The following is a 24197-nucleotide window of genomic DNA, read 5'->3' on the forward strand; positions in this document are numbered from 1 at the left end:
TGATTTGGGTGAAAGCTAGAAGCACCTTCCATCAAGCAAGGTAGAGTTCCACTAGGGCTTGTAACCATTGAGAGGAACTTACTACTCCTCAAGAGGCGCTTCTTGTCTTAGAAGAGGATTGTTCACATAAAAAGCTAACCTTAGCCTTGCCAAATCATGTTGCATTGAGTCTTGCCTTTGAGCCACAATGTAACTCTAATGCAACTCCCCGTTGTTGGTGCACTAGTTCATTCACCACTGTCATGTCCTTGCTATCACACCGCAATGATCCTTTAGAGCTTCCCTTTCCTAGCACGAGGCAAGTAAGAGATAATCTTCGTAGTGATTCTCTCTCACAAATGGTGGATAGGAAAGAAGATAATGGAAAGGGAAAACCTATAATCAAAAGATGGATAGAAAAGAAGCTAATGAAAGAGGAAAACCTACAATCAAACTATCTAGCATGTATCCATCAAGCAAGCAACATTCAATAGCATACATGCAAGCGAGAGTAGAGGAGAAAAGACCTCACAAGTGTTCTATTGCAAGGGAATGAATGTGTATTGCTTATCATCGAACTTGATTTATATACAAGTGATTAGTATTCACACTAGGTCATCCAAAATTTAACAATGATTCAATCTCTATTACTAGTCTTAAGCAAACATGTATATGAAGTCCTTAGACTTTCCCTATTTGACATTAAGCTCATAGAAATGCCACTTTATATATTCCAATGTGTCCCATTAGATCGGGTATGGTAGGATGAGCGAGTGAAACCATGTTAACCTACAAAGTGGTTGACATAATCCCCTTTCCTAATGGTAACCACGTCCTCGCATCACCTAGGTCGGTGGTGAAGCTACCACCAATCGGAGAGATTCTTCTTCTCAATCCTTTTCTTAGCATCTACTAACCACTAAGAATTAATCGTGGTGCTTAGAAAAATCCAGTCATACATTTTTCAAGGGTACAAGCACTTAGGAAGCTACTAGCACGTGAGTACTTTGAGTGGACATAGTGCCATTACCTTCATTTTCCAACTCATCTAGCTTGACCTCAAGATAAATATGAGATTTAAAGAGGACATGCCATGAAATTAATAAGATGATGCAAAAATGAAAGATACAATTTAGCTAAGACCTAGGAGCAAATAACAAGGTCTCCTAAAAAGTCAAATGAATCTACCACAAGTGGGACCCGCAATGGGATCCATAATTATCTTTTATGCCGCATAAACAACATCCAAGGGATGAGGACCAACTCTTCAAATCTTCCTTGGATGTGAATAAGGATGACTTCTTTCAAGTGAAGAATTGATTAATGAGCCATTATTGCACTTAGCCCCAATTGAGATTTAAGACAGAGGTGCAAGAGCTCTCATATAACAAGAGGAAGGAATTGTAGCATGAGAAGAGATGAATCATGCCATCCCAAAGTGCCCCAAAGGCTAGAAGATGACATAAGTTCTCAATGAAAGAGTTAATTGCATACAAGCTAGAGTCCTGAGTGTCTTCATCTCGATCTTCAAGAGGTGGATCATTCCATTCAAGTACGTGGAAGGTTGAAAGATGACATGAGATTTCAGACTGCATACAAGATAGAGTAGCATCTTCATCTCAATCTTCAACTTCAAAAGTAAGGAAAAAAATAACTAGATTCAACATTGCCAAGGAAAAAAATAACTAGATTCGACATTTCCAAGCATTTTAGAAGTTATACTGAAGGAATTGTCATTATAGCTCTTTGGCCTATTGTGGTATCCTAAATAGTGTTGCACTTTCATTTTGCAATTGTCAAGCCATGACTTTCCCCTAATTGTTGAGGGTTTATCCTTGATGAGGGTGTCTTTGAATGCATGTACTTTTGACAATTCCAATAAGGTGTTTGTGATCTGACGTCTATTCTATGTTTCCAAAGAAGACACCTATCAATAAAGTATATGCGCTTGTTGGACTTTGTATCGCATGACATATAGTGCTAACTCAACATCCAATGTACTACACTACAAGCAATTATGTTTTCCTCAAAGGCCAAATTTATTACAGTAGGTTTGTTGTACGTGTGCTTGGCTCATGTTCATCGTTACTTCACATAGGCTTTGTCAATTCCTATTCTCTTTAAACATCTAGATACTTGCTACTCTTGCATTAGCTCTCTCTCTCTCTCTCTCTCTCTCTCTCTCTCTCTCTCTCTCTCCTGTTGTGTTCACAAGAGTTCATAAAAGAGACATGACCAAATCTTCTACCTCGATTTTCTTAAACCTTAAGTGGGGAGAAAACCATACTTATGTTTTGCATTCTCAAACGCTAGCAAGAGATCTCTTTCTCCCTAACAAACCTGACAAAATCTTATGCCTAATCTTCTCTCAAATTCTCTACAACTGTCTACAAAAGAGACATGATCAAATCTCCTACCTCAAATTCTCAAAGCTCAAGTGGGCAGTAGCATACTCCAGAATCGTTGTCTCAAACCGTTAATACGCAAGAGATCTCTTTCTCCCTTACCTTTAAGGCAGAGGAACAATGGGCGACCTCCCTCTCTCTCTCTCTCATGCTCGCAAGAGATCTCTTTCTCCCTTACCTTTAAGGCATACTACTTTTAGGGTAATATGTGACGTAGCCCATTCTAGCTTTAAACTCGTAAAAACCTCTCCGCATCAATACACCTGATGGCCAATTTAGTCACTGCCAAAAACGTAAATGAATGTCGCACACATGCCCATCTATCATTCACTGCAGCACACAAAAGCCTCCAACATAAAATCAAATACCTATCAAGTACCTCTGTACACATGGAAAGAATCCTGCAAATTAAATACCTATCACGAACCTCTATACACATGTAACGAATCCTGCATGAAAACCCTTTGTTTGAACAAAACGTTAAGACATCTCCTAAAGGAAACTTTCTGACAAAGGAAACTCCTCTGACAAAGTACGACATGTCAAAGCACCAAAGGGAAACACAGACCTAAGAGATGACCAGGTCCATGTCATTAAACTTCACCACTTTCCACATATTGACCAATACTCGAACATTAGAATCACACCAAACATTTACAAGAGGAGGTTGTCCGAAGGCTCTGAAGGAACTAATATGTTCAATACCTTTCATGCAAGGTCACCTGTAAAGGTTGATGCCGTGTAAAAGAAACATGACATGCTTGGACATGTTTTCAGAAAATATGAGGACTAAGTTGGCACCATCGAAAAGTTGAGTTATCAAATACCAAGATATGCTTGGGACCATGAAAATTCTTCCCAAAAGTTGCAATGAGACTGGTAGTTATAGCCGGGGTTACAGAAACCTGCACACTACACAGGCTTAGCTCCACCTCTTGCAATCCTTGCAGAGGGCACGTGTACATGCACTTTGCTGTATAAACCTTTCAAACCCCCTAATAATGTCGAAAGCCCCGAGCCACTTAAGGCAAGTTAACAAGGGCACTTGTATTTGCCTGCTTCTCTGAGCAGTGATGTGCTCCTGCCTCCATTAATACTGTGGATTGAATACTTGATTTTCCACAAGGAACAGAATGTGAGGTTTTCCAAGATAGCAACGACCAGCTGCACCCAACACTGGGCAACTCTTTAGTACTCCATACTTGAAGCATCCAATGGGCCCACCCACCTACTACCAAAGGAGACTTCACATCGTGTACTCTGAAACATGAAGTAAGAATCAAATAAATACATGCAAGCCCTGCAGCAAAGTCAGCCAGTGTATTGCATGCGCTGGTGTTGGGTTTGCTGCTGTTGTGGCTGCTGATTGAATGGCTGAGTGTACTGCGTAAACGGTTGCGAGTACATAGGATTCATCAGCCCCTGGAACAAAGTGAGGAGCAACTTTAGCCAACTTAAGCAAAATCTCACTTTGACGCGAAGTGTTGGAAGGGAAAAGCCTGTACAATACCTGTGATGGAAGATGCCCGCCCAGCCCAAAATGGGTCTGACCTGATGGATCATCTTGGATGCGATCACTATAGCCGACTTGTGTAAACAACCCTTGCGATCCATGGGACATGTAATCCTGCAAGTTGATGCTCAAAATGTAAGCATACATACAGTGTTCTAGTGGATAGTGCAAGGCCAAACCAACCACTAGACCAAAGAATTACCTGAGAACCAAAATCATTGCCTGGAGATGCATGTGAATACCCACTCTGAGAGTTTGAGTTCAAAAAGTCCCCAGCAAAAGAACCTTGGGTTGCCTGAGTCACATAATCAACACCATAGCCACCTCCTTGGGCAGCCTGCCAACAACAACCACAATTGTCACAAATGCATGTAGCTCACATCAGCTGTCACATCACTAGTCTTGACATCAAGTGAGTGCTTTGAGTCTAGTCATTGTGTGTGTAAAAGCATGTGTTTATGTGTGGTGTGTATGTTTACGTTTAGATTTCAGGCACAGTACCTGGGTAGAAAAGTCTGCGACAGTATATGCCACGTGGGAACCCTGACTCTTGAAATCATCACCTAAGAAATCCTGCCAAAAGAGAAGAATCAAAGCCTCAAGTTGATACTCTGTATTAATGAACCTTAAGCAACCATGTACCTGAACTTGAATTTTTACTGAAATTGCAGGAGAAATGCCCCACACATGAGGGATACTTGGGTTAGATCTCCCCATTTCACAGGAGGCGGTTTTGCCCATAAAGACCATTAGGCAATACCTTAATTTTTAAGCCACACAACCAAATAGCCCCGCCAATCAATCTACAACATGCATTTCTATTTAAGCACCTGAGACATTCCACCAAGTGAAAACCCATCTCGTAGACTTTGACTCAAACCTTGAGACGGCATCTGTAACAAAAACAAAACAAAAAAATTAAAATTAAAATCCAAGTAAAACGGTTTCAACAGGTGCCCACGAACCGTGACTCGGCTTCTTATATCAACCTTGAACTTAACCAAGTTATACCTGTGTCATCAATCCTGACTGAGATAGAGGCCCACCAACAGAAGCCTGGCTGCTAGGGTTCTCAATACCCCCGAAATTGAAACCAGAGCCAAGATTACCCAGCTGCTGTGTTAGCTGATGGTGAGTAAGATGGCCCCCAATCGGACCTCCTGTACTACCACGCCCAACTCCAAAACCCCTATTTCCTGCTTGTGGACCCTGAGGTACCCCACCAATGGGCCCATGTACAGCACCCCGAGAAGGAATTGAGTATGGCTGGGTGAGGGGAGTACCAGGAAATGCTGGCAGAGGAATACGGGGCATCGGGAAAGGAGCACCAGCAGGCTTGTGGCCACCATTTGCAAGTGGTCCAAAAGGCATGTATGAACCTCCTGTGACATGATACATAACAAAGAAAAGTCCATAACTATCCACAAAGCAATGGCATACAATTCATAAACTAGTGTGATACAACTTGACTTGACTTTACCCCGTCCGTCCACTTTTCCACGGCCACCGCGCCTGTCTGGAAGTCCAGCAGTAGCACTAGCAGTTGGTACAGGGATAAATCCATCTCCAGGGACCAGAGATCCCCCTCCTGGGTACACTCGACGATCATTGTATACCTGCATGGTTCATGCATTAGTAATGAATGAAACCAGCATGAGAAAAGCACACAGTTGTTTGCAGCAGCAGAAAGACAGTAGTGTTTAGACTGTGTAAACAGCATTACCTTCTTTGGTTTCTGGAATTGAACCATGCTTTGCTTCAAATTATTGAGGGGGCCTTCAACCAAACACTCGTGCTCCTGTTATCACCCAAAAAAAGAGAATTTCATTCTTGTGGTTAATCAGATGATTACCAACCAAAGAGACCCAAAAAAGGGCACGCGCATGGTTTCATGGTTGTTGCAGTGGTGGTGATGGTCTTCTTTTTTTTTTTTTAAGGGAAAGAGCAAGGGACGAAAAGAGAAAAGGGGCGTTACAACTTTTCTAGCCAAGCTAACAGACTACATATCAACCCTGTCATTATGTCACATCACTGTTTTCGTTCTAGAACACAGTTTTCAAAACCAAGCATTGGCAAGGTCCCAGCCCTGTCCTCACATTTCTCTCGTCCTGCTTTTAAATGTCTTCTCCAATCACTCTATTAGAATTTTTGTGTGTGTGTGTGTGTGTGTGTGTGTGTGTGAGAGAGAGAGAGAGAGAGAGAGAGAGAGAGAGAGAGATTCTATTAATGTCTACAACGACCAAAGGGTCTATGAGACCAAACGTGTTACAATGTGTCCATGAAGTGACTGAATTATAAGTGGCCTCAAGGTCACTTATATAGCAATAACCTGGCTATTGTTGGCCCTTGCTTTATTTAGAAGCTTTCAAGTAGTATTTATAAGCTTTTAGCCATTATTAGCCCCAAACTATTAATTATAAGCTTTTAGTCCATCTAGACCTCATCTTGCTAGGGCCCTTCGCCCACATGTAAACCCTCTAGGTCCCCATGCACCAACTATGTGACATAGCGGAAGGCTTCATGCCTTTAATTGCACCCTGTAGGAACCTTAATGAAAAATGCATGAGAGAGAGAGAGAGAGAGAGAGAGAGAGAGAGAGAGAGAGATTGGTGAAAAGGTTACATGTATGCCTTCCAAAATATGACTTCTACTTCTAATGCTGACTACAGACTACCTATGACCAATCTCCAAGAGGGGGAGAGATGAATTTTGTACAATGATGGATATGTCTTATATAGGCTCTCAAGATACAAGTCGGCCATAAAATACTTCTGTCAGCCTGTGGAAAATGACCCACGACTGCTATATATGCATGTTTATGCAGCGCTTTGCACAAGTGTGGTTGGACTGCTGACATGGCACCCCCATGCTGGCCGACTGGATTATGACCTGCATATGCTGTCAATTGATGTTGACATAATGCGGTGGATGCTTTCGTAAACGTTGAGGGGTTAAATGTGAGGTTAGCCATGACCACATTGTGTTCACGTGACAAACTTAGCACTAACCCTAACCTGCGTTAGTCCATGTACCTAGCCCTAACCATAGGCCAGTCTGGACATGGCATACTTCCCCCCTCTTGTTCAATTCACGTCCTCGTGGATGCAAAAGGAGACAAGCTTATGTAAGCGAATCCCCAATCCGGACATCTGTGCGTAACTTCTACTCAAGTCTATTGCCACTTACCTTGGTCAATTTAAGACTCCTCTTGTAGAGCCTACTACAAAGATCCAATTGCTTACTATCAATCCAGCTATCATCCAAGAGCTGAATCCCAATAGGGCATCCAGTCTTAAAGTGCAACAAGCTCTACCATAACAACCCTAGCACAAACCCCCAACTGTCATACCAAATGGCATCCTACATTAGTTGTCAGCAAACACTAGCCCACTTAATGCAGCACAAACCTCCGAGTGCCATGTACCTCCAGTACAATTCTCAACCCACAAGATCTCCCCTATCCAATCCTCATCTTAGACTGAACATAGATTGTGTTTCCACACATAACTAGTATATACTCGTGTCTACTTTAAGTAAAGCATAAAACTCCCCATCAATTTCCGTGTCCCATGTCCTCAAACCGCGTGAAGACAACATACGATTTCCCGCTACATTTAACCCCACCAAATTGGAATGAACTCAAGGTTCCCTAAGGTCCACACAATCCCATTAATAGAGATCTTGAAGGACAATGGTTATAACCTGACATGTCCATGGGTTACACCGCATCGAACAGATGGGAAGTCCATATGACTCCAAAGTCCAAGCAACCCCATGGAACTCCGTCCACCCAGGAGTATCTCTAATCATTGTGGAATCCGACCCGATATACTTGACAAAGTCATTATATCAAATGGTACAACCGTCAACTAATCTAGACATTCAGTCTATAACCGAGAAGTTTCAAATTTCTCCTCTCATGTACAATTCCGAGACTGTCTCATGCATCAATATACATCAATATCGTTTGGCCATCACAAGAGAGTGTGTGATGAATCATAAAACTTGTCACCATGCCAATGCTCAAACAACCAAGAAAATCTCTTATCTTGTCGTCACTCCAATAGCACTAACCAACACTGATGACTTGACACTTACCGGAGGTTGACTATGCGAAAGCATATTCCTCAATACACAACAAATATATAAAGGGGATACAAAGAGATGCTAAAAAATAACGAGGGTTAAATCCATCATAAATGAAGGTTGCACGAGCAAAGATTCGACTTCTCCCCACAATATATATAATTCACAAGGACCTCTTGAGCTGCCGAATGCCGAGGCTCTACAGAAAGAGTCCCTTAAATTCAGCATCCTAAACCATTGACTCATTTATAAACTTAAAGAACTAAGCATGGCGAATTTAAAACTATAGACCACCACTTGGCATACACCAATTATTGTCGATATACGAGCTTTCCCATGGTATACGCACAAGCGGACCATATCTTTACTTCAGCCAGCTAGGGGCCCATTGCAAGCAAAAAAAGGACCTCTTGGGGAACATTGCTCCTTATCCATGTGATGCTACGTCCCTAGGGGGGTTCCCGGAAGAGCGAAGCCAATTTCCGACAAACACCGCCTGCCTGCATTATTACGACTATTGTAAAGTATGATTAAAGTCCCCCCCCCCCCCCCCCCCCCCCCCCCCCCCACACACACACACACACACACTTTTCCTTATTATAATAGACTAACAACTTTGGAACAAGCATCTTTTATCACTTTTGGCCTAGTCGAGAGAATCACCTTTGGAACAAGTATCTTTTGTCACTTTGGCCTAGTCGAGAGAATTAACTCAACGTTAGAGGGAGGTACACCCATAGATATATGAACAATATTGACGATCCTAAAAAAAGGGATATCCAGCAAAACGTCCAAGAAATGCCGGAGAATGCATCTCAAGGGATAGCACCTGTGTACTACTTCCAAAAAAAGGATTTCGCCCGTCCACAGGTGTAAGCATACCTGCACCGGATCTACCTGAATGTTGGCGGTAAAATAGAGTTGGAGCCTCCAGCACGTGGGGGATTTAGAGAGAATCTCGAACCGCACGGTCAACACACTATTTCACGCCCTCCGACTCTTGAAGGGCTCGGCTAGTATCCGTATGGCCAACGAGCTCGTCTTCACCCCAACAAACTCTAGGAGAGGCTCGACTCATGAAAATACGGGGTGTTTTTATGATAACGCATAGCCAAGGGATGAGAAAGTATCTTTAGTGGGAGTTCCCCGAGATATGCCTGCCATCAAGAAGATGACCCCTCCATAACTCGTACCAATTTTGGTCGGCCCCCCGCCTTGGCGCACTTGCCGATTGTCTTTGACAAATGGTGGCAAGGGCTCACTAAAGAAGGGTGGGCTGCATAATAGTCCTCACTCGCCAAGCCCAAGGCCAAAGCCCAAGCATCATGCAAGGCCACCATACAAGAGATTTAACCTCTTACAAACACCCAAATATTCTCAAGCAAGGTGTGATAACATCATGGAGGCTCATAGTGGTCAAGGAGCAACATAATTAAGCATAATGAAAGAGCTTAAGCTAGAGAAACTAATACATGCATTAACTTAATCACAAGAATGATTAGCATAATCATGCACAAATTGTATTCACCAGTTTGCCTCTTAAATAGGCTTCAAGTATACATTGATTCATCAAGAAAACTCATGGGAATGATTTGAGGAACATCTTCTTGTAAACCTCCTCCATAAAGCCTAAAATCTCTCCACCTCTCCATAACTCAAGTTGAGTTTGTATATAGCCCTTCGTGGTTGTTTTTAGCCCGTCGTGGCTATTTTTTCACTAACTAATAGAATGATCTTTTTCTCGGAAAAAAAAAATGTTACCATACTCATCTTGTGGTAGGCTCTTTAGAAGCAATGTTACCATACTCATCTTGTGGTAGGCTCTTTAGAAGCACTGAAATAACGTCATCATCATCTTCAATGTGTTTGTTGATTGCTGAAAGTTGGGTTAAAATGCTCTTCATATGGAAATTTTGGCATTCAAACTTATATACCACGATCTTTGAAGAGCGCTCATCTAGTGGAGCCCCTCCATACCTGCACCCCAGCGTGGATAGACGCCCCGAGCACACTCACGTACCCTCTTCTCTATCCACCACGGATCTATTCCCACCCCACCCCCCCACCCTTGCACCACCTCCCCTTACTACACAACTTGACACTTCGAGCTTAGCACAAGCTCTAGAAAGGGGAGTGTCACACCACTTGCACCCACAAACATCATATGCAAAACCTATGTAGGTGAAAATTTTCAAACTTCTATCAAAATTCCACAAAGTTAGAGACCCCGTGTACCACATCGAGGTCTGTAACCAAATCTGTCAGGCATTTGAAATTTTCGACGATGCACTTAAGTCCATATGCTTAGACTCAAGCTTGAAGGCAAGGCTGTGTAATGGTTCCAATCCTTGGATCCTGGGCACAAAAGCACTTTTAAAGCGGTTAGAGAAGCCTTCATTCTCGGATTTACACCCTACGGACCCAAATGAAGCCTCGTCATCCAACTATTCCAATTGGAAGAAAAACCCAAGGATAACCTTACACAACTACATCACTCACATCAAGTATCTTGATTTGCGTTCCGAAGACAGGAAAAAATTGAGAGATAAGCAATGAATGGATCGTTTCCTCTTGGGCTTGCACAATCCAAGGCTTCATGACCACCTGTTGATCAAGGATCCCTCCACCTTTGATCATGCCTGCAAATGGGTGATCTTTCTCGATGACAACATGCGAGAAAGCTATTCCACGCAATTGGCCACCGCGCCAATAATAACCCAAAGCTCGTTTGTAACATTACCTTCCTCTCCTCCCGGACCCTAAGCCTTACTCGTGGCACCACCCCAAACTAACTACTCACACAACGCACCACCGTGACCTTCTCCACTGCCAATCTTTCCATCCCAACCGTTGCCTCTCCAGGCAAACCCTATTGCTCACGGAAAGATTCCAACCAGATCTATTGCTAAACCCGTGGAGCCGATGCGCTCCGCCATTCCCGAAGCACCCCCTAACACCTCATCTCCCTTTGCCGGTGCCTCACATGGATCCTAAACCACTTGTGCACACTATAGGTGCACCCGCAGGGAAACCACCTCTTCTGTATTTCCCCTGCCATGGACCCCATAGAGTGACGGAATGCCCTCAAAAGAAACCTCTGCTAATGCAACCACAATGTCATGGCTCTGCAATTGACCATTACTACAAGGATTGCCCTTTGCAATCAGCTTCTCATTCCACAGTCGAAGGCATGCCATCCCTCAACGTGTTGAGCGTTCAACATGGGAACATATACACTGTCCCATTGAATGTTGTCACACGGTTGAAGGCCAAGTTTAAGAAGGTAACAAAGAAACAACACTCTAAGCACATTGGCCACCACGGAGACGATCGGGTTAGCACCCGTACGGGCTCAACAAAGACCACATCATCCTCCTCCGAGAGTGATGATCGTGCCAAACTGCTACTCTCCCATGCGACCCACCAAAAACTCACAAAACATGAAAAACGGCTGGCCACATATCCTAATGTCATCCTTGAGAAGCAACATCTTCAGGAGGCCCAAGCACTGGTAGAGCAATACCAAGCTCACCGTGAACCACCACCCGTTCTTGTAACGTTTGACCCAGTGCCTGAGTGCGTGCCGTCTCCCATTCAACCTCAACCTCCGCGCACCAAGTTAGACAGGAGCCTCTGCAAGCGCTCAAGGCCGCGGAAGATCTGTTCGCCAACATGATGTTGACAAACGACAATTTTGCCTCCTACGCCTCCTTGTCCTCCAATGCCTATTCCACAAACGGCTAAACCCAAATCCCACGTTCACATTGAACAACTCGATGCGAACACTGACACAGAGTCCGACAACCATTCACGAGGTCCGCACACCAAATTTGTTGAGGTATTTTATCCTCCTACGGCCACCAAATCTTGACCTCCACCCTGAATGGGAGAAGATGAATTAGGTTTAGGTTAGAGTTCATGTCGGAGACATACACAGAGAAGAAGGGAGAGAGAGAGAGAGAGAGAGAGTTGTGGGGATAAGTCAACTCAAGCATTGAGTGTGTGACTCCCCTATCACACATGTATATTGCACTAGTACACATAGTGCACTTAGTACATTAAAAGTACTAAGTGTACTATGTACTATAACTTATGGGCTTGTACACACTATAAGGGTGGGCATAATGCCTTTACCCCAACAACCTCCCACTTAAAGGCAAAGTGCCCTTAAGTAAAGGAAAAGAAAAATCAGCATGTACATGATAATATACAAGGCCATATCAAGGTTGAAACTGGCCTCATCCAATGCCCATCAAGTGTCTGCAATGAGCAAACCGCTCCGGAGGCAAACTCTTTGTCAACAGATCAGCGGGGTTGTCATCCGTATGAATCTTAACAAGCTGAATTTGCTTGTTCTCTATCACCTCTCTGATGAAGTGATACTTTACATCCACATGCTTCGTCTTTGCATGAAAAACAGGGTTCTTTGCCAACTGGATGGCACTCTGACTGTCACAATGCAACAATGGAACATCCCCTGTATAACCCAAATCAACCACTAACCGAGATAGCCATAATGCCTCCTTGCAAGCCTCTGTGGGCTGCAATATACTCGGCCTCTGTAGTAGATAAGGCTGTGCACTTCTGTATCCTGGATATCCATGACACAGCACCTCCTGTGAATGTAAACACATAACCGGTAGTAGACTTCCGGTTATCTAGATGACCGGCATAATCCGAATCCATGTAACCATGCACTAATGCATCCTGTTTGCCAAAACATATGCACATATCCTGTGTGCCCTTCAGGTATCTCATGACACCTTTCACTACTTCCCAATGCTTCTTGCCAGGGTTGGCCATGTATCTAGAAACCACTCCCACTGCAAATGCAATGTCCGGCCTAGTAGCAACCATGGCATACATGAGACTGCCACAAGCTGAAGCATACGGAATCTTGGCCATATCAGCCCTGCCACTATCTGACTGTGGGCTGTCCATAGCACTGAGTTTCACATATGGAGGCAAAGGAGTACTAGTCTTCTTCCCCCCATCCATATTGAACCTCTGCAAAACTTTGCTAATGTATTCCTTCTGAGACAAATACAACACATGCTGATTTCTGTCCCGAAGTATCCGCATACCCAAGATGTGATTTGCATCACCCAAATCCTTCATATCAAAGGTTTGATGCAGCCTCTGCTTCAAGGTATCCATCTCCTTACGAGATTTCCCGGCAATCAACATATCATCAACATTCAAGATGAGGATCAAAAAACTGCCATCCAAAGCTTTATTGGTGTATAAGCAGTGATCTATGTCACTTCTCCTGAATTTCTCGGATTTCATGAATGTATCAAATTTATGATACCATTCCCTTGGTGCCTGTTTGAGCCCATAAAGACTCTTTTTCAGCTTGCATACAAGCTTCTCCTTTCCACTCACTGCATAACCCTCTGGCTGTTGCATATATATCTCCTCATGGAGATCACCGTGAAGAAAAGCTGTCTTCACATCCATCTGAATCAAATCCAAATCATCATGCGCAACCAAAGCTAACACAGCTCTAAGTGTGGTCATTTTGACCACTGGAGAGAAGATCTCATCAAAGTCCACACCATATTCCTGCTTAAAGCCCTTAGCCACTAACCTGGCTTTGTATCTTGGCTTTGCATCTGGTGCAACTTTGAGCCTTCTTGCATGGCAAAACCTTCTTGCCTGCAGGCAAATGCACCAACTTCCATGTTCCATTTTTGTGCAGAGAATCCATCTCTGACTTCATGGCACGCTCCCATAGAGCCTTGTCTGCCCTCTGTAAAGCCTCCTTATAACATGAGGGCTCCCCACAATCAGTAAGCATCAAGTAGTCAACCCCTGGAACAAACCTGTCAAGGGCTCTGGAGGGTCTTGTGGACCTCCGTACCCAATGACCATCATTTGCAGGTTGCTGTCCAGCCTGCATATCACCCATTGGTGGCTCCTGTTCCATGCCATATGGTTGAAAAATCATGCCCGGTATCTCCTCTAACTGTGGTATATCCATAGGGATATCTTCTGCCATCTCTGGCTGTCCATTTGGACCATTTTCAGCACCATTTAAGGGCTGGTTTTCCTGCTGTAATGGCTGATTTACAGCCCTTGGTTGTTGTCCATGATGTCCATCATCATCAAAGATGACTCTGCCAGGCTCCTGTTGCCTTGCAGGCTCCTTATACATGCATGTTTCATCAAAAATGACATCATTGTTGCGTATAATCTTTCTATTCACGGGATCCCAAAGTCTATACCCCATTTCACTTCTGTCACCATATCCTAGGAATATGCATTTGTGAGACTTAGGATCAAGTTTGGTGCGCATTTCCTTGCGTATGTGCACGTACGCAACGCAACCAAACACTTTCAAGTGCTTGTATGACGGAGGCTTCCCTGTCCATACTTCCTCTGGCACTTTCCCACCAAGCCTCGTGTTAGGTGACCTGTTTATAAGGTGAACGGCTGTCATAACAGCTTCAGCCCAAAAACCATGAGGTAATGCAGCATGTGACAACATAGAACGGACCTTCTCCTGAATGGTCCTGTTCATCCTCTCTGCTGTCCCGTTTTGTGGAGGATAATAAGGAGTAGAGAGCTCCCTCTTGATGCCTTTAGCATCACAAAAGTCCTGAAACTGTTTGGACATATACTCTCCACCATTGTCGGAACGCAAAGCCTTCAGTGTTTTGCCAGTTTGCTCAACATGAGCAATAAACTTCTGAAACACTGAGAATGTATCACTCTTCAAACGAAGAGGATAAACCCACACCTTGCGTGTGGCATCATCAATAAAAGACATAAAATATTTTGCCCCTCCCAAAGAAAGCTGAGGCTTCTCACATACATCTGTATACACAAGCTCTAACTGAGCATCTTTCTGTCCAAGAGCTTTCTTGTGGGGGCACTGTAGTTGCCTACCATATATACAATGCTCACAAAACTGAAAACTTGAAAACTTTAGAGAAGGCAAGTAACCAAAACGAGACAATTGCTCCATTCCCTTGACACTCATGTGTCCCAACCGGCTATTTCCGGCAGCTCGGTTGCATTTACATTAGCATGGTGACAAACACCTGCATGCATGAAGTAAAGAGTGTCCACCTTAGAGCCTCTGGCAACAACCAGTGAGCCCTTACTAATTTTCCACTTTCCATGACCAAATGTGGTAACATAATCAGCATCATCAAGCTATCCAGTAGAAAGCCGATTCTTCTTGATCTCAGGCACATGCCTGACATCATGGAGCATAAGCTGTGAGCCATCTGAAAACACAAGCCTCACATCACCTCTGCCAAGAATCTTGCATGCATGGTTATCACCCAAATAAACCACTCCTTCATTGCCAGCAGTATACCTGACAAACAAGTCTCTGCAACCTGTGACATGAAAGGAGGCACCTAAATCAATGATCCATGAGTGCATACCATGACCACCTGTAAGAAGTGAATGGGCATCAAGTGAAGACGTAAATAGGACCTCATCCTCACTGTCACCTGCATGTGACACATTGATTTCTTCAATCTTGACTCCACTTTTGCCCTTTGGCTTTACATCTTTGGCTTCATCTTTGTCTTTGTCTTTGCCTTTTCCCTTTTCCTTTTGATCATTTTTCCATTTGTAGCATTGCTTTTCGTTTGTAGCATTTCTTTTCAATGTGTCCCTTCTTGCCACAATAATGGCATTCCAAGTCCTTTTTGGAGCGAGACTTGCTCCTTCCCCGTTCTTGGCTTTTACCCCTTCGCTGGGATCTCCCATGTGCATTCATTGCATTGGACTTTCCAGCAGAATTGTTCTTCCTATTCATCTCTTCTTGAAGAAGAGCACCTTCCACATCTGCATATGACAGCATAGCATTCGAATTGCTAGTGGCTGTCCTGAATGTGTCCCAACTCTCTGGCAAAGTGCATAAGAGAAAAGTGGCTTTGAACTCATCGTCCATTGCCAACTTTTGATTTATAACTTGGCTGACAATACCATTAAACTCATTTAGATGGGCTGCCATAGATGCCCCTTCCCTCATCTGAAGACCTATGAGTTTCTTCAACCAATACACTTTGCTTGAGGCACTTTGCTGGGCATACAAGTCCTGCAATCTCTGCCACATTCCCCAAGCTGTCTTCTCTTCACGAATGCTGAAAAGTAATGAGTCTGACACAGACAACATGATAGTAGATCTTGCCAGCTCATCCATATCTTCCCACTCTTCAGCAGTAAGAGAAGCGGGCTTTACACCCCTTTCTTTGATAGGCTCTTCTTCTGGAGCAACACATTATAGCACTGGGTTTGCCAAATATCATAGTTATGTGAGCCTTCAAGCTTCTTGATGTGAAGCAATGAAGAGCTCTCACCTGTGGGGTTGCCATAGCAATATGCAACCTGTCAATGCCTGACTCCCTGCAAGTGTGCAAACACTGCACCAAAAGCACACAAAGTGCTCACAGTTGTTCTCCCAAGCTTTATCTCCCCCTGCGGAAGCACAAATGCAACTTTTCTCCCACTTTATGTGATGAAATCACCAAAATCTGGTTGCTGCAGATTTAGGATAGCACCTTAAATGTGCTCTGTTGCCCTTCCAAAGTACTGTACAACAGTACCAAGTGCTCACCTGTGATGTACCAAACCTGTACCGGCAAGTACAGCAACTGAAATTGAACCTTTTGCTCACTCAAATCAATGTGCAGCCATGCCAAAACTTGCACAAAGCTGTGCCAAATCTGTACCAGCAGGTACAGTAGCAATAAATGCTTTCCTGGCTGTCCAAATGAGTGAAAATCAGACTTTTACAGTCCCGTACACTGCATACAACAGTCCCGAACAGAAATTGGGCAAAAGCCCCTTGACTGCAAGCTGATTTCTGAGGATTCAAGGCATAAAAGTCTTGCCTGCTGTTTTGCCGAGCTCAACAAGCATAAAATCTTGAAAAGCCCCTTGATTTAAGATCAATTGCTGATCATACATGGTACATTGACGCACATGAAGGCATCCAAAGTCTTCACAGTGCTTCCCCCTGGCCACAAATACATTCAATACATGAAAGCCCCTTGATTTACAGGCACATTGAGTGCTTGCCAGGCATCAACACATTGCCCAAAGCATCAAATGCGATTGCCTCCATGCAAATCAATCCAATCGGCACAAAAGCCCCTTGATTTGCACTGCAATTTGCTGCAATTTTGCCCGAATGTGCGATTTCTCACATCATACAGCTTAATTGCACAATTACATCAAAAGCCCCAAATTTCGACATCCAATTTCCTGCAAATTGATCCTGATTGTGACCAATGTCACCCAATTTTGCCAATTTTGCTCAAAAATTGAGCAATTCGGCACCTGTACCTGCTCAATTGATTGAAGTGATAAGAAATTCCCAAAATTGAAGGCAAATACCTCAGGTAATGTTCGATTTTTTGTTGCAGGAAAAGGGGGTGATGATGCTACTGTAGCTGCAGTTCGTGAACGGATGGCTGGCCACCCTGCAGCCAGCCGTCTAGCTCTTACTCCCTGATGGAGTACTCTTTTGCGAGCGAGTAGCAGGGCTGCGGTCTAGCTGAGCAGCAGCGAGTCCATGGGGGCTTACAAGTACCTGGAGGAGCTATGGCAGAAGAAGCAAACGGATGTGATGCGCTTCCTGCTGCGCGTGCGCTGCTGGGAGTACAGGCAGCTACCTGGTATTGTTCGCATCACTCGCCCCACCCGCCCTGACAAAGCTCGCCGCCTCGGCTATAAGGACAAACAGGGTTATGTGGTCTATCGTATCCTACAGCCGTCTAGCTCTGATGTATTGACGCCCAGCCGACGACCAAAGCCTTCGCCGCCTCCACCTAGTAGCGCTACACGCGTTGTGTGCCTTCGCCTGTGTTCGCTCCACGCTCAATTGCCGCCGCCTTCGCCTGCGTATCTTACGCCTTGTGGCCAGGCGCCTTTTGCAAGCTGTGCTTGATTGGCTGCGCCTGAGTGGATGGGCAGCCCACGCTACTGGCTGGGGCTGCCTACGCCCAGCTGCTGCTGGATTCCCAAATGCAAAGACTGGCTGCCCGTAAAAGCCATCAATGCAGGAAACCCTATTCGAGCAGAGAAAACCCGAAAACCTGTGTGTGTGTAGCCTCGACAACCTCTCACCGATCACGAAAACACGATCGACTTTAGGAAGGGAAGTATATTAATCGCATATTAGTTAACACATTCCTACGACAACTATGTCCACACACTTATGTAATGGAGGCCCGTGCTATATTGTAAATCCCGTCATTTGATGAGGGAAATGCCCTAAAGACGCTCCCAAGTCTTGAGCTTCAAAGGATAGATAAGAGGATCTTGGTCAATTCGCCAACCATAGAGAAAAGCCTTGTAACTATGTTTTAGGCACCCCGGGTCACTCACTCCCGAGCGGCCTGGTGGGAAAAGGCTTCAAACTATAAAAGCCAATTTCTCTTGTTTATAACTCACTCTCCTATTTGTGCAATAGAAGTGGAGTGTTCTCTCTCCCCCTCTCTCTTGCAACTCTAATCTAGCATGTTTAATGTGCTTAGGATTTGGGTTTGAGAGTGATTAGTACTAATCACTTGTTTCCTCTTGCTTGCTCTCTCTCTTTCTTGAGTGATTAGGCCAACCAACGCGATCCCTTTCCGCAGAGATCCCACACGATCTTCGATGAACATGAAAATCAAGAAAAAAAGAAATAAAAAGTTTCACTCACAAAAAAGAGCAGGTGGAGAATCGAAAATTAATCAACTAAGCCGGCTTGCTTTGATGTTGCCACACAACACCCTTGGCCTCCCCGCACAAAGAGAGAGAGAGAGAGAGAGAGAGAGAGAAGTACAGGGCAAGCAATTTTAATGCTAAAGAAAAAAAATTAGTCGTTGCTTTCTTAAGAGCCGTTTCCAGAACGTTTTTTTTTTCGTTGGATTCTCCCAACGTTTTTTTCACAACGTTTACGTGCCCGTTATTTTTTTATCGTTGGGTTTTGTTTTTTTCATAACGTTAATAATCCCGTTTTTTTTAATCAATTGATAACATGTAAGCATTTTTATTTTAAAAAAAACATGACTGAAAACATATGTAAGTGTTTTTTTCTTAGAAACGTAACTGAAAACAAAAGGAAATGACATGTTTCTGGACCGCCATTTCCATGTGATAGATGCCCGTTTTTTGTGAAAAAAAAATGGTGCGGCGCTTCCCCGTTTCATCACTTTTCCGCCACATGAAGTACTTGAAACAACGCTTCTACGTTTCTCACTAACGTTTTCACCATTTCCTGTGACTATGCCTTATGTAGCCCATGAAGGATGCAATGTTTATGACACTGGTCAAAATGCATGTCAAATGCCATTGCCGACTGAAAATGTGCATGCACAACACATGCAACACGGACTGCAATTTTCTGTCGATGCAGGTATTCTACATATTTCTCATGCTACTCATGCCCTCGAGTGTGCTCATGAGAAAGAAGCTATAGGTGAAAATGCACCAATGTGTGTTGAGGGGCCACCATGCGTCATGCTTACATGGCACATGTATCTATGCCTAATGCATCACCTTTGTTCCTACAATGATGCCAACTGTCCCAATGGACATACATGCGAGAAAACATGTTGAGATGCAAGCTAATGCATCAAAGTCTTGTGACTTCAAAGCAGGAGACAAATCTATGAAGTTTGAGGCATCCTCTCATGGTCGGAAGAACTGAGTGATGGTCACCTGGGGCCAGGGTGGATGTCTCCCACGAGGTCTAGACTCTGTAATCAATGAGTCTCTGTGGCAATAAAGCTCTAGTAGGAAGAGGCCTACGCACCGCTGATCTGGATAATCCAAAATCCTGGATAACGGTCCAAACCCCTCTTTGAAAAGACAATGGAACCTCCCATAATATACTGTGCACCTGCATATGAAGTGCTTCTCTGACTCGACGCCCTCTGGCATATAGTGCATATCCTCACCTCGCATGCACGGGCGTGCGCGAGAGAGAGAGAGAGAGAGAGAGAGAGAGAGAGAGAGATGCAGCAGCTGCAGCAACTTTTTAAAAGTGGATGTCACTGTGCACTATCTCTATTGAAAAGAGGTAAGAGAAATGACAATGGAAGACTGAATTCATATTGCTACATTGAATAGAGCTTACATAATTACAAAAGGAATCTTGCTAGGTCTGCGAAGGACTAAACCACTTGAAGAGCTCAGAAAGCATAGCAACGAACAGAACAAGAGAACCTTCTATAGTCCCCTTCCAGTCTCTGAGACCTGCTGCAATAGGAAGCTTTGGACTAATCTATGTTAAATGCTACCTACATCTCTCATTCTTCAAGACTCGTCCTTTCTCCCTTGGCTGCTCCAAAAAGACCTGTAGACATGTGTAGAATGACAACAGGGAGACCTTCTAATGATCTCCAAAACATAGGCCAATTTCTTTAGCCAAGCTAGCAGACAACATATGTTCCATTTCATTATGTCACACCATTGTTTTTATTCTAGATCATACTTTTCAAAACCCAGCACTGGCAAGGTCCCAACCCCCTCCTCACATTTTACTTGTCCTGTGAACATACATCTACTAAACTCCTCTCCAATCACTGTATTAGAATTTGTGTGTGTGTGTGTGTGTGTGTGTGTGTGTGTGTGTGTGTGTGTGTGTGTGTGTGTGTGAGGTGTGTGTGCGTGTGTGTGTGTGTGTGTGCGCACGTGTATGAGAGAGAGGCCTGTTCGCCTGAGACCCAGTTTCTCTCTTCGACTGCTCGCCTGCGATTATCGCCTGCGACCCAGCTCGGTTATCGCCTGCGATTCAGTTCACCTATCGCCTGCGACCCAACTCGCTTATCGCCTGCGACTCCATTTGCCATCGAAGCGGCGACTCTATTCACCTGCGACCCAGGTCGCCTGTTCGACTGCTCGTATTTCGCCTATCGCCTGCAACCCAACTCACCTTTTGCTTGCGACCTTGTTCGCCTCTTCGCCTGCAACTCCTTTTGCTTCGAAGCTGCAAGTCTACTCGCCTAAATTTCAAAGCCTCCTGTATACAGCATACAGCTTTTCAAAAAAAAAAACAGAGTTGTTTAGCAGTGTTGTACAGACTTTACTCTTGCAATTATGTCTGAGACTGTTGTGACCTATGCTCGCCGGGATAATGCTGCAGACAGTAACAAGAGGCAGCATGCTGCAATTGAATCTGTCACCATGATCAAGCAAGATTCGTCGGATGCACAGTTTGTATATGAGGCTTTATGTGAGGACTTTGTAGACAGTCGTGTCAAATGGAAGGACCCGCCTCCTTCCTTCAGTTATAAGATTAAATTGCCGACGATTGTGTCTCCTTTGCGTAGATACTCAGAGAAAGGGATTATTCTCTTCTTTCCAGGTAAAATGCCTTCTGCGCAAGAAGTAGCTCAATGGATTCAGTCCATTCTAGGTGGACCCTTTGTAGATGGAGTTCACTTTGCAGCAAGGGGTTTTTATGATGTATTACTGTCTGATGGTCAATATAAGCAGCCGATGCTTGAATCTTTTCCCCTTATGTTTGGTATACAGTTGGTACATGTGTTACCTTGGTCCCCGACCAAGGACTATCAGTCCTTGATTAGGCATCGTTGTCCTGTTTGGGTCGAGGTCGTGGATTTTCCAGAATATTTGAGGGAACATTTGCCAGGTATAGCAGCCACTCTGGGCAAAGTGGTTTGTGCACCTCGTCCTACAGGAAACAAAAACAGATTTTGCATCTTGTGGGATACGGACCATGAGCAACCACCAGCAATTGCTGTTGAAGTAGAAAATGTGCGTGGCATGGGTGCACGTTACTTCAAATTAAATTGGGGAGTCTTTGCAGGTGCTTGTTTCACTTGTCATAAGTTTGGGCATATGGCTTCTGAATGTCCTTCTCTGCTGCATCCTCCGCCGTTATCTGCTGTACCTCCCATCTCAGCGAATGAGCAGCCAACTCAAATTAAGGAGATACCAACAAATCAAGCCACTCGAAATACTCAAAAGGAGAAAGAGAAAGGAAAAGCTAAGGTTTTTCCACAAGCTGTTTCTTCTTTGGCAGTGCCTAATCAACCCAAGGATAAAGGAAAAGATAAAATATCTTCGGCTGAATGGAAAACTCCGAAAAAAGGTACTATGGTTCGTCGTGCTCCCGTTCCTTCACGTAATTGGACTGCATCTGCCACTATTACACAGTCTTCCACCTCATCGACTATGCTTTCTAGAATATGGTCAGATGTAGTTCGAGGTGCTTCCTCGAGTATGGATGCCGATGTAAATGCTTTGGATATGTGTGTTGATACGAATATGCATGAGTCTCTCTTGATTCAGGGCGAGGGCTCTCTCCCTGATTCAGTTGTTGTTATGCAGCATTGATTTTGCTGGCTGTTCACTGTATATACCTTTGTACAGATCTGATGTTTGATGCTCCAATAAAATGTCTTTCGTACAATATTAGAGGACTTTGTGATCCAAGTAAATTTAGGTTGTTTTGGCACTATGTACATAAAATGCAGCCTCATCTAGTGTGTGTGCAAGAACACAATCAGCATACCTTAGTGGGTCAATCAGGTCACTTTGCAGGTTATGATATATTTTATGCGGGCACTCAGCATTACTCGGGAGTTTTTATGCTTGTTAAGCATGATCTACAACCAATGTTGGCCTACAATGATTCTGCTGGCAGATGGATGGTCATTCAATGTTTATTGTATGGACAAATTTATGAATTTGCAGCAGTTTATGCACCACAAAGCTCAGCTGACAGAGCAAATATATGGTCACAAATGTTGGCTTATCCCTGGCTCCATAATGCATTTCTTTGTGGAGATTTTAATAATGCTCCATCTCCTGAATTTAACTCCACTGGAAGAACTCATATGCTTGGAGCTGAACGCAGAACATGGAATGATTTGCTCTCTTCTTGCAATATTTTGGACCTATGGCAACATGTATTCCCTCATCTGCAAGGATTTACTTTTAACCACAATGCTTTTCCACATATCTGGACACGTCTGGATCGCTGGTACTTGTTACATGCTGACCAATATGATGATTTTGTTTGCAAACTATGGATTGATCGTTCCATGTTACTCTCTGATCATTCTCCTTTATGGTTAGGCCTTTATTTCGACATGCCACAAGATCTCTCTATTCTTCAGAAACATAGGCTGTTGCTTTTAAACAACAGTTATCTTGTGCATGCTGATTTCAAGGAAATGGTTTTGCAAGCCATTGAGCCCTTGCCCCTTCAAATGCATGAGGACATTGACATTGCTTGGTTTCAATTTGTTCAGCGCATGCAGGCTGTGATCTGTGATTATGGTCATTATTACATGGCCGACTTGCGGGATCAGATCTTGCAGGCTAAAGAAACATGTCAATCCATGGCTGATCTTGCTCAGTATAGGATTTTAAATACTAATGAACAAGATTCTTTAATGCAGGCTAAGCACTTCCTCATGCTAAATGATCAGAGAAAATTGCAAAAATGGTTGACACGTTCGCGACATCGAGCTATCATAGATAAGGGTTGCTCTTCCAAAGATTTTTTCAAAAATCTACATGCTTCAAGACAAAAGGAATGCATCAGAAGGGTGAAAAAATCTGATGGTCAATGGACTCATTCTTTATCGGAGCTCTCATATATTGCTAGTCAGCATTTTGCAGCCCTTTTTGCTAAACGGCCAACTACTTCGTCTGACATACTTGATGCTCGTTATGCTTTATTGCATCATGTTCAGCCCATTATTTCTCCACAGGATGCATTGGAATTAGAATCTGCGTTCACTGATATTGAACTTAAAGATGCTTTACGTTCAATGGGTCGATGGAAATCTCCCGGATGGGATGGATTGACAGTGGAATTTTTCCATGCTTTTTGGCCTCACTTGGAACAATCATTGCTGTATATGATTAATGAAGCTTGGGCAAATGATGTACTACCATCTTCTTGGAAAGAAGGATTGGTTAAGCTTTTCCCTAAACGGGATCTTTGTGAAGTTTTCTCTGATTGGAGGCCCATTACTCTTATGCCTGTCATCTATAAGCTTCTGACTAAGATGTTGGCAAATCGTATCAAAGGATTTTCACATGATGGTTTGCATCCTGCGCAATATGGTTTTGTGCCTCGGAGGCAAATCAATGATAATTTAGCCAATGCTTATATTGCCATTGAATATGCCAAATACACTAAGCAGGATGTACTCATTTTGCAGGTTGATATTGAGAAAGCTTTTGATTCTGTGCATTGGGACTATATAGCTATGACTATGAGT

The 24197-nt window shown here is 43.8% G+C and overlaps 1 protein-coding gene across 1 annotated transcript in view; it reads right to left on the reverse strand.

Moving 5' to 3' along the window:
* Positions 1 to 3004: 3004 nt before the first annotated feature.
* The window catches only part of LOC147642407 (regulator of nonsense transcripts 1 homolog), a 79897-nt gene continuing 58704 nt past the window's right edge, over positions 3005 to 24197 (reverse strand). The window contains exons 22-29 of the mRNA XM_086806197.1: positions 5621 to 5695; positions 5378 to 5513; positions 4909 to 5279; positions 4728 to 4790; positions 4399 to 4470; positions 4100 to 4234; positions 3895 to 4011; positions 3005 to 3806 (exon numbers count right to left, since the gene is read on the reverse strand). Of these exons, the coding sequence (XP_086662323.1) occupies positions 3696 to 3806; positions 3895 to 4011; positions 4100 to 4234; positions 4399 to 4470; positions 4728 to 4790; positions 4909 to 5279; positions 5378 to 5513; positions 5621 to 5695 (1080 nt within the window). The 3' untranslated portion in view covers positions 3005 to 3695. The remainder of the gene's footprint in view (positions 3807 to 3894; positions 4012 to 4099; positions 4235 to 4398; positions 4471 to 4727; positions 4791 to 4908; positions 5280 to 5377; positions 5514 to 5620; positions 5696 to 24197) is intronic.

Source organism: Cibotium barometz, chromosome 1, assembly GCF_041138505.1.
Source record: "Cibotium barometz isolate CiBa-2024 chromosome 1, ASM4113850v1, whole genome shotgun sequence".
Classification (NCBI taxonomy): Eukaryota; Viridiplantae; Streptophyta; class Polypodiopsida; order Cyatheales; family Cibotiaceae; genus Cibotium; species Cibotium barometz.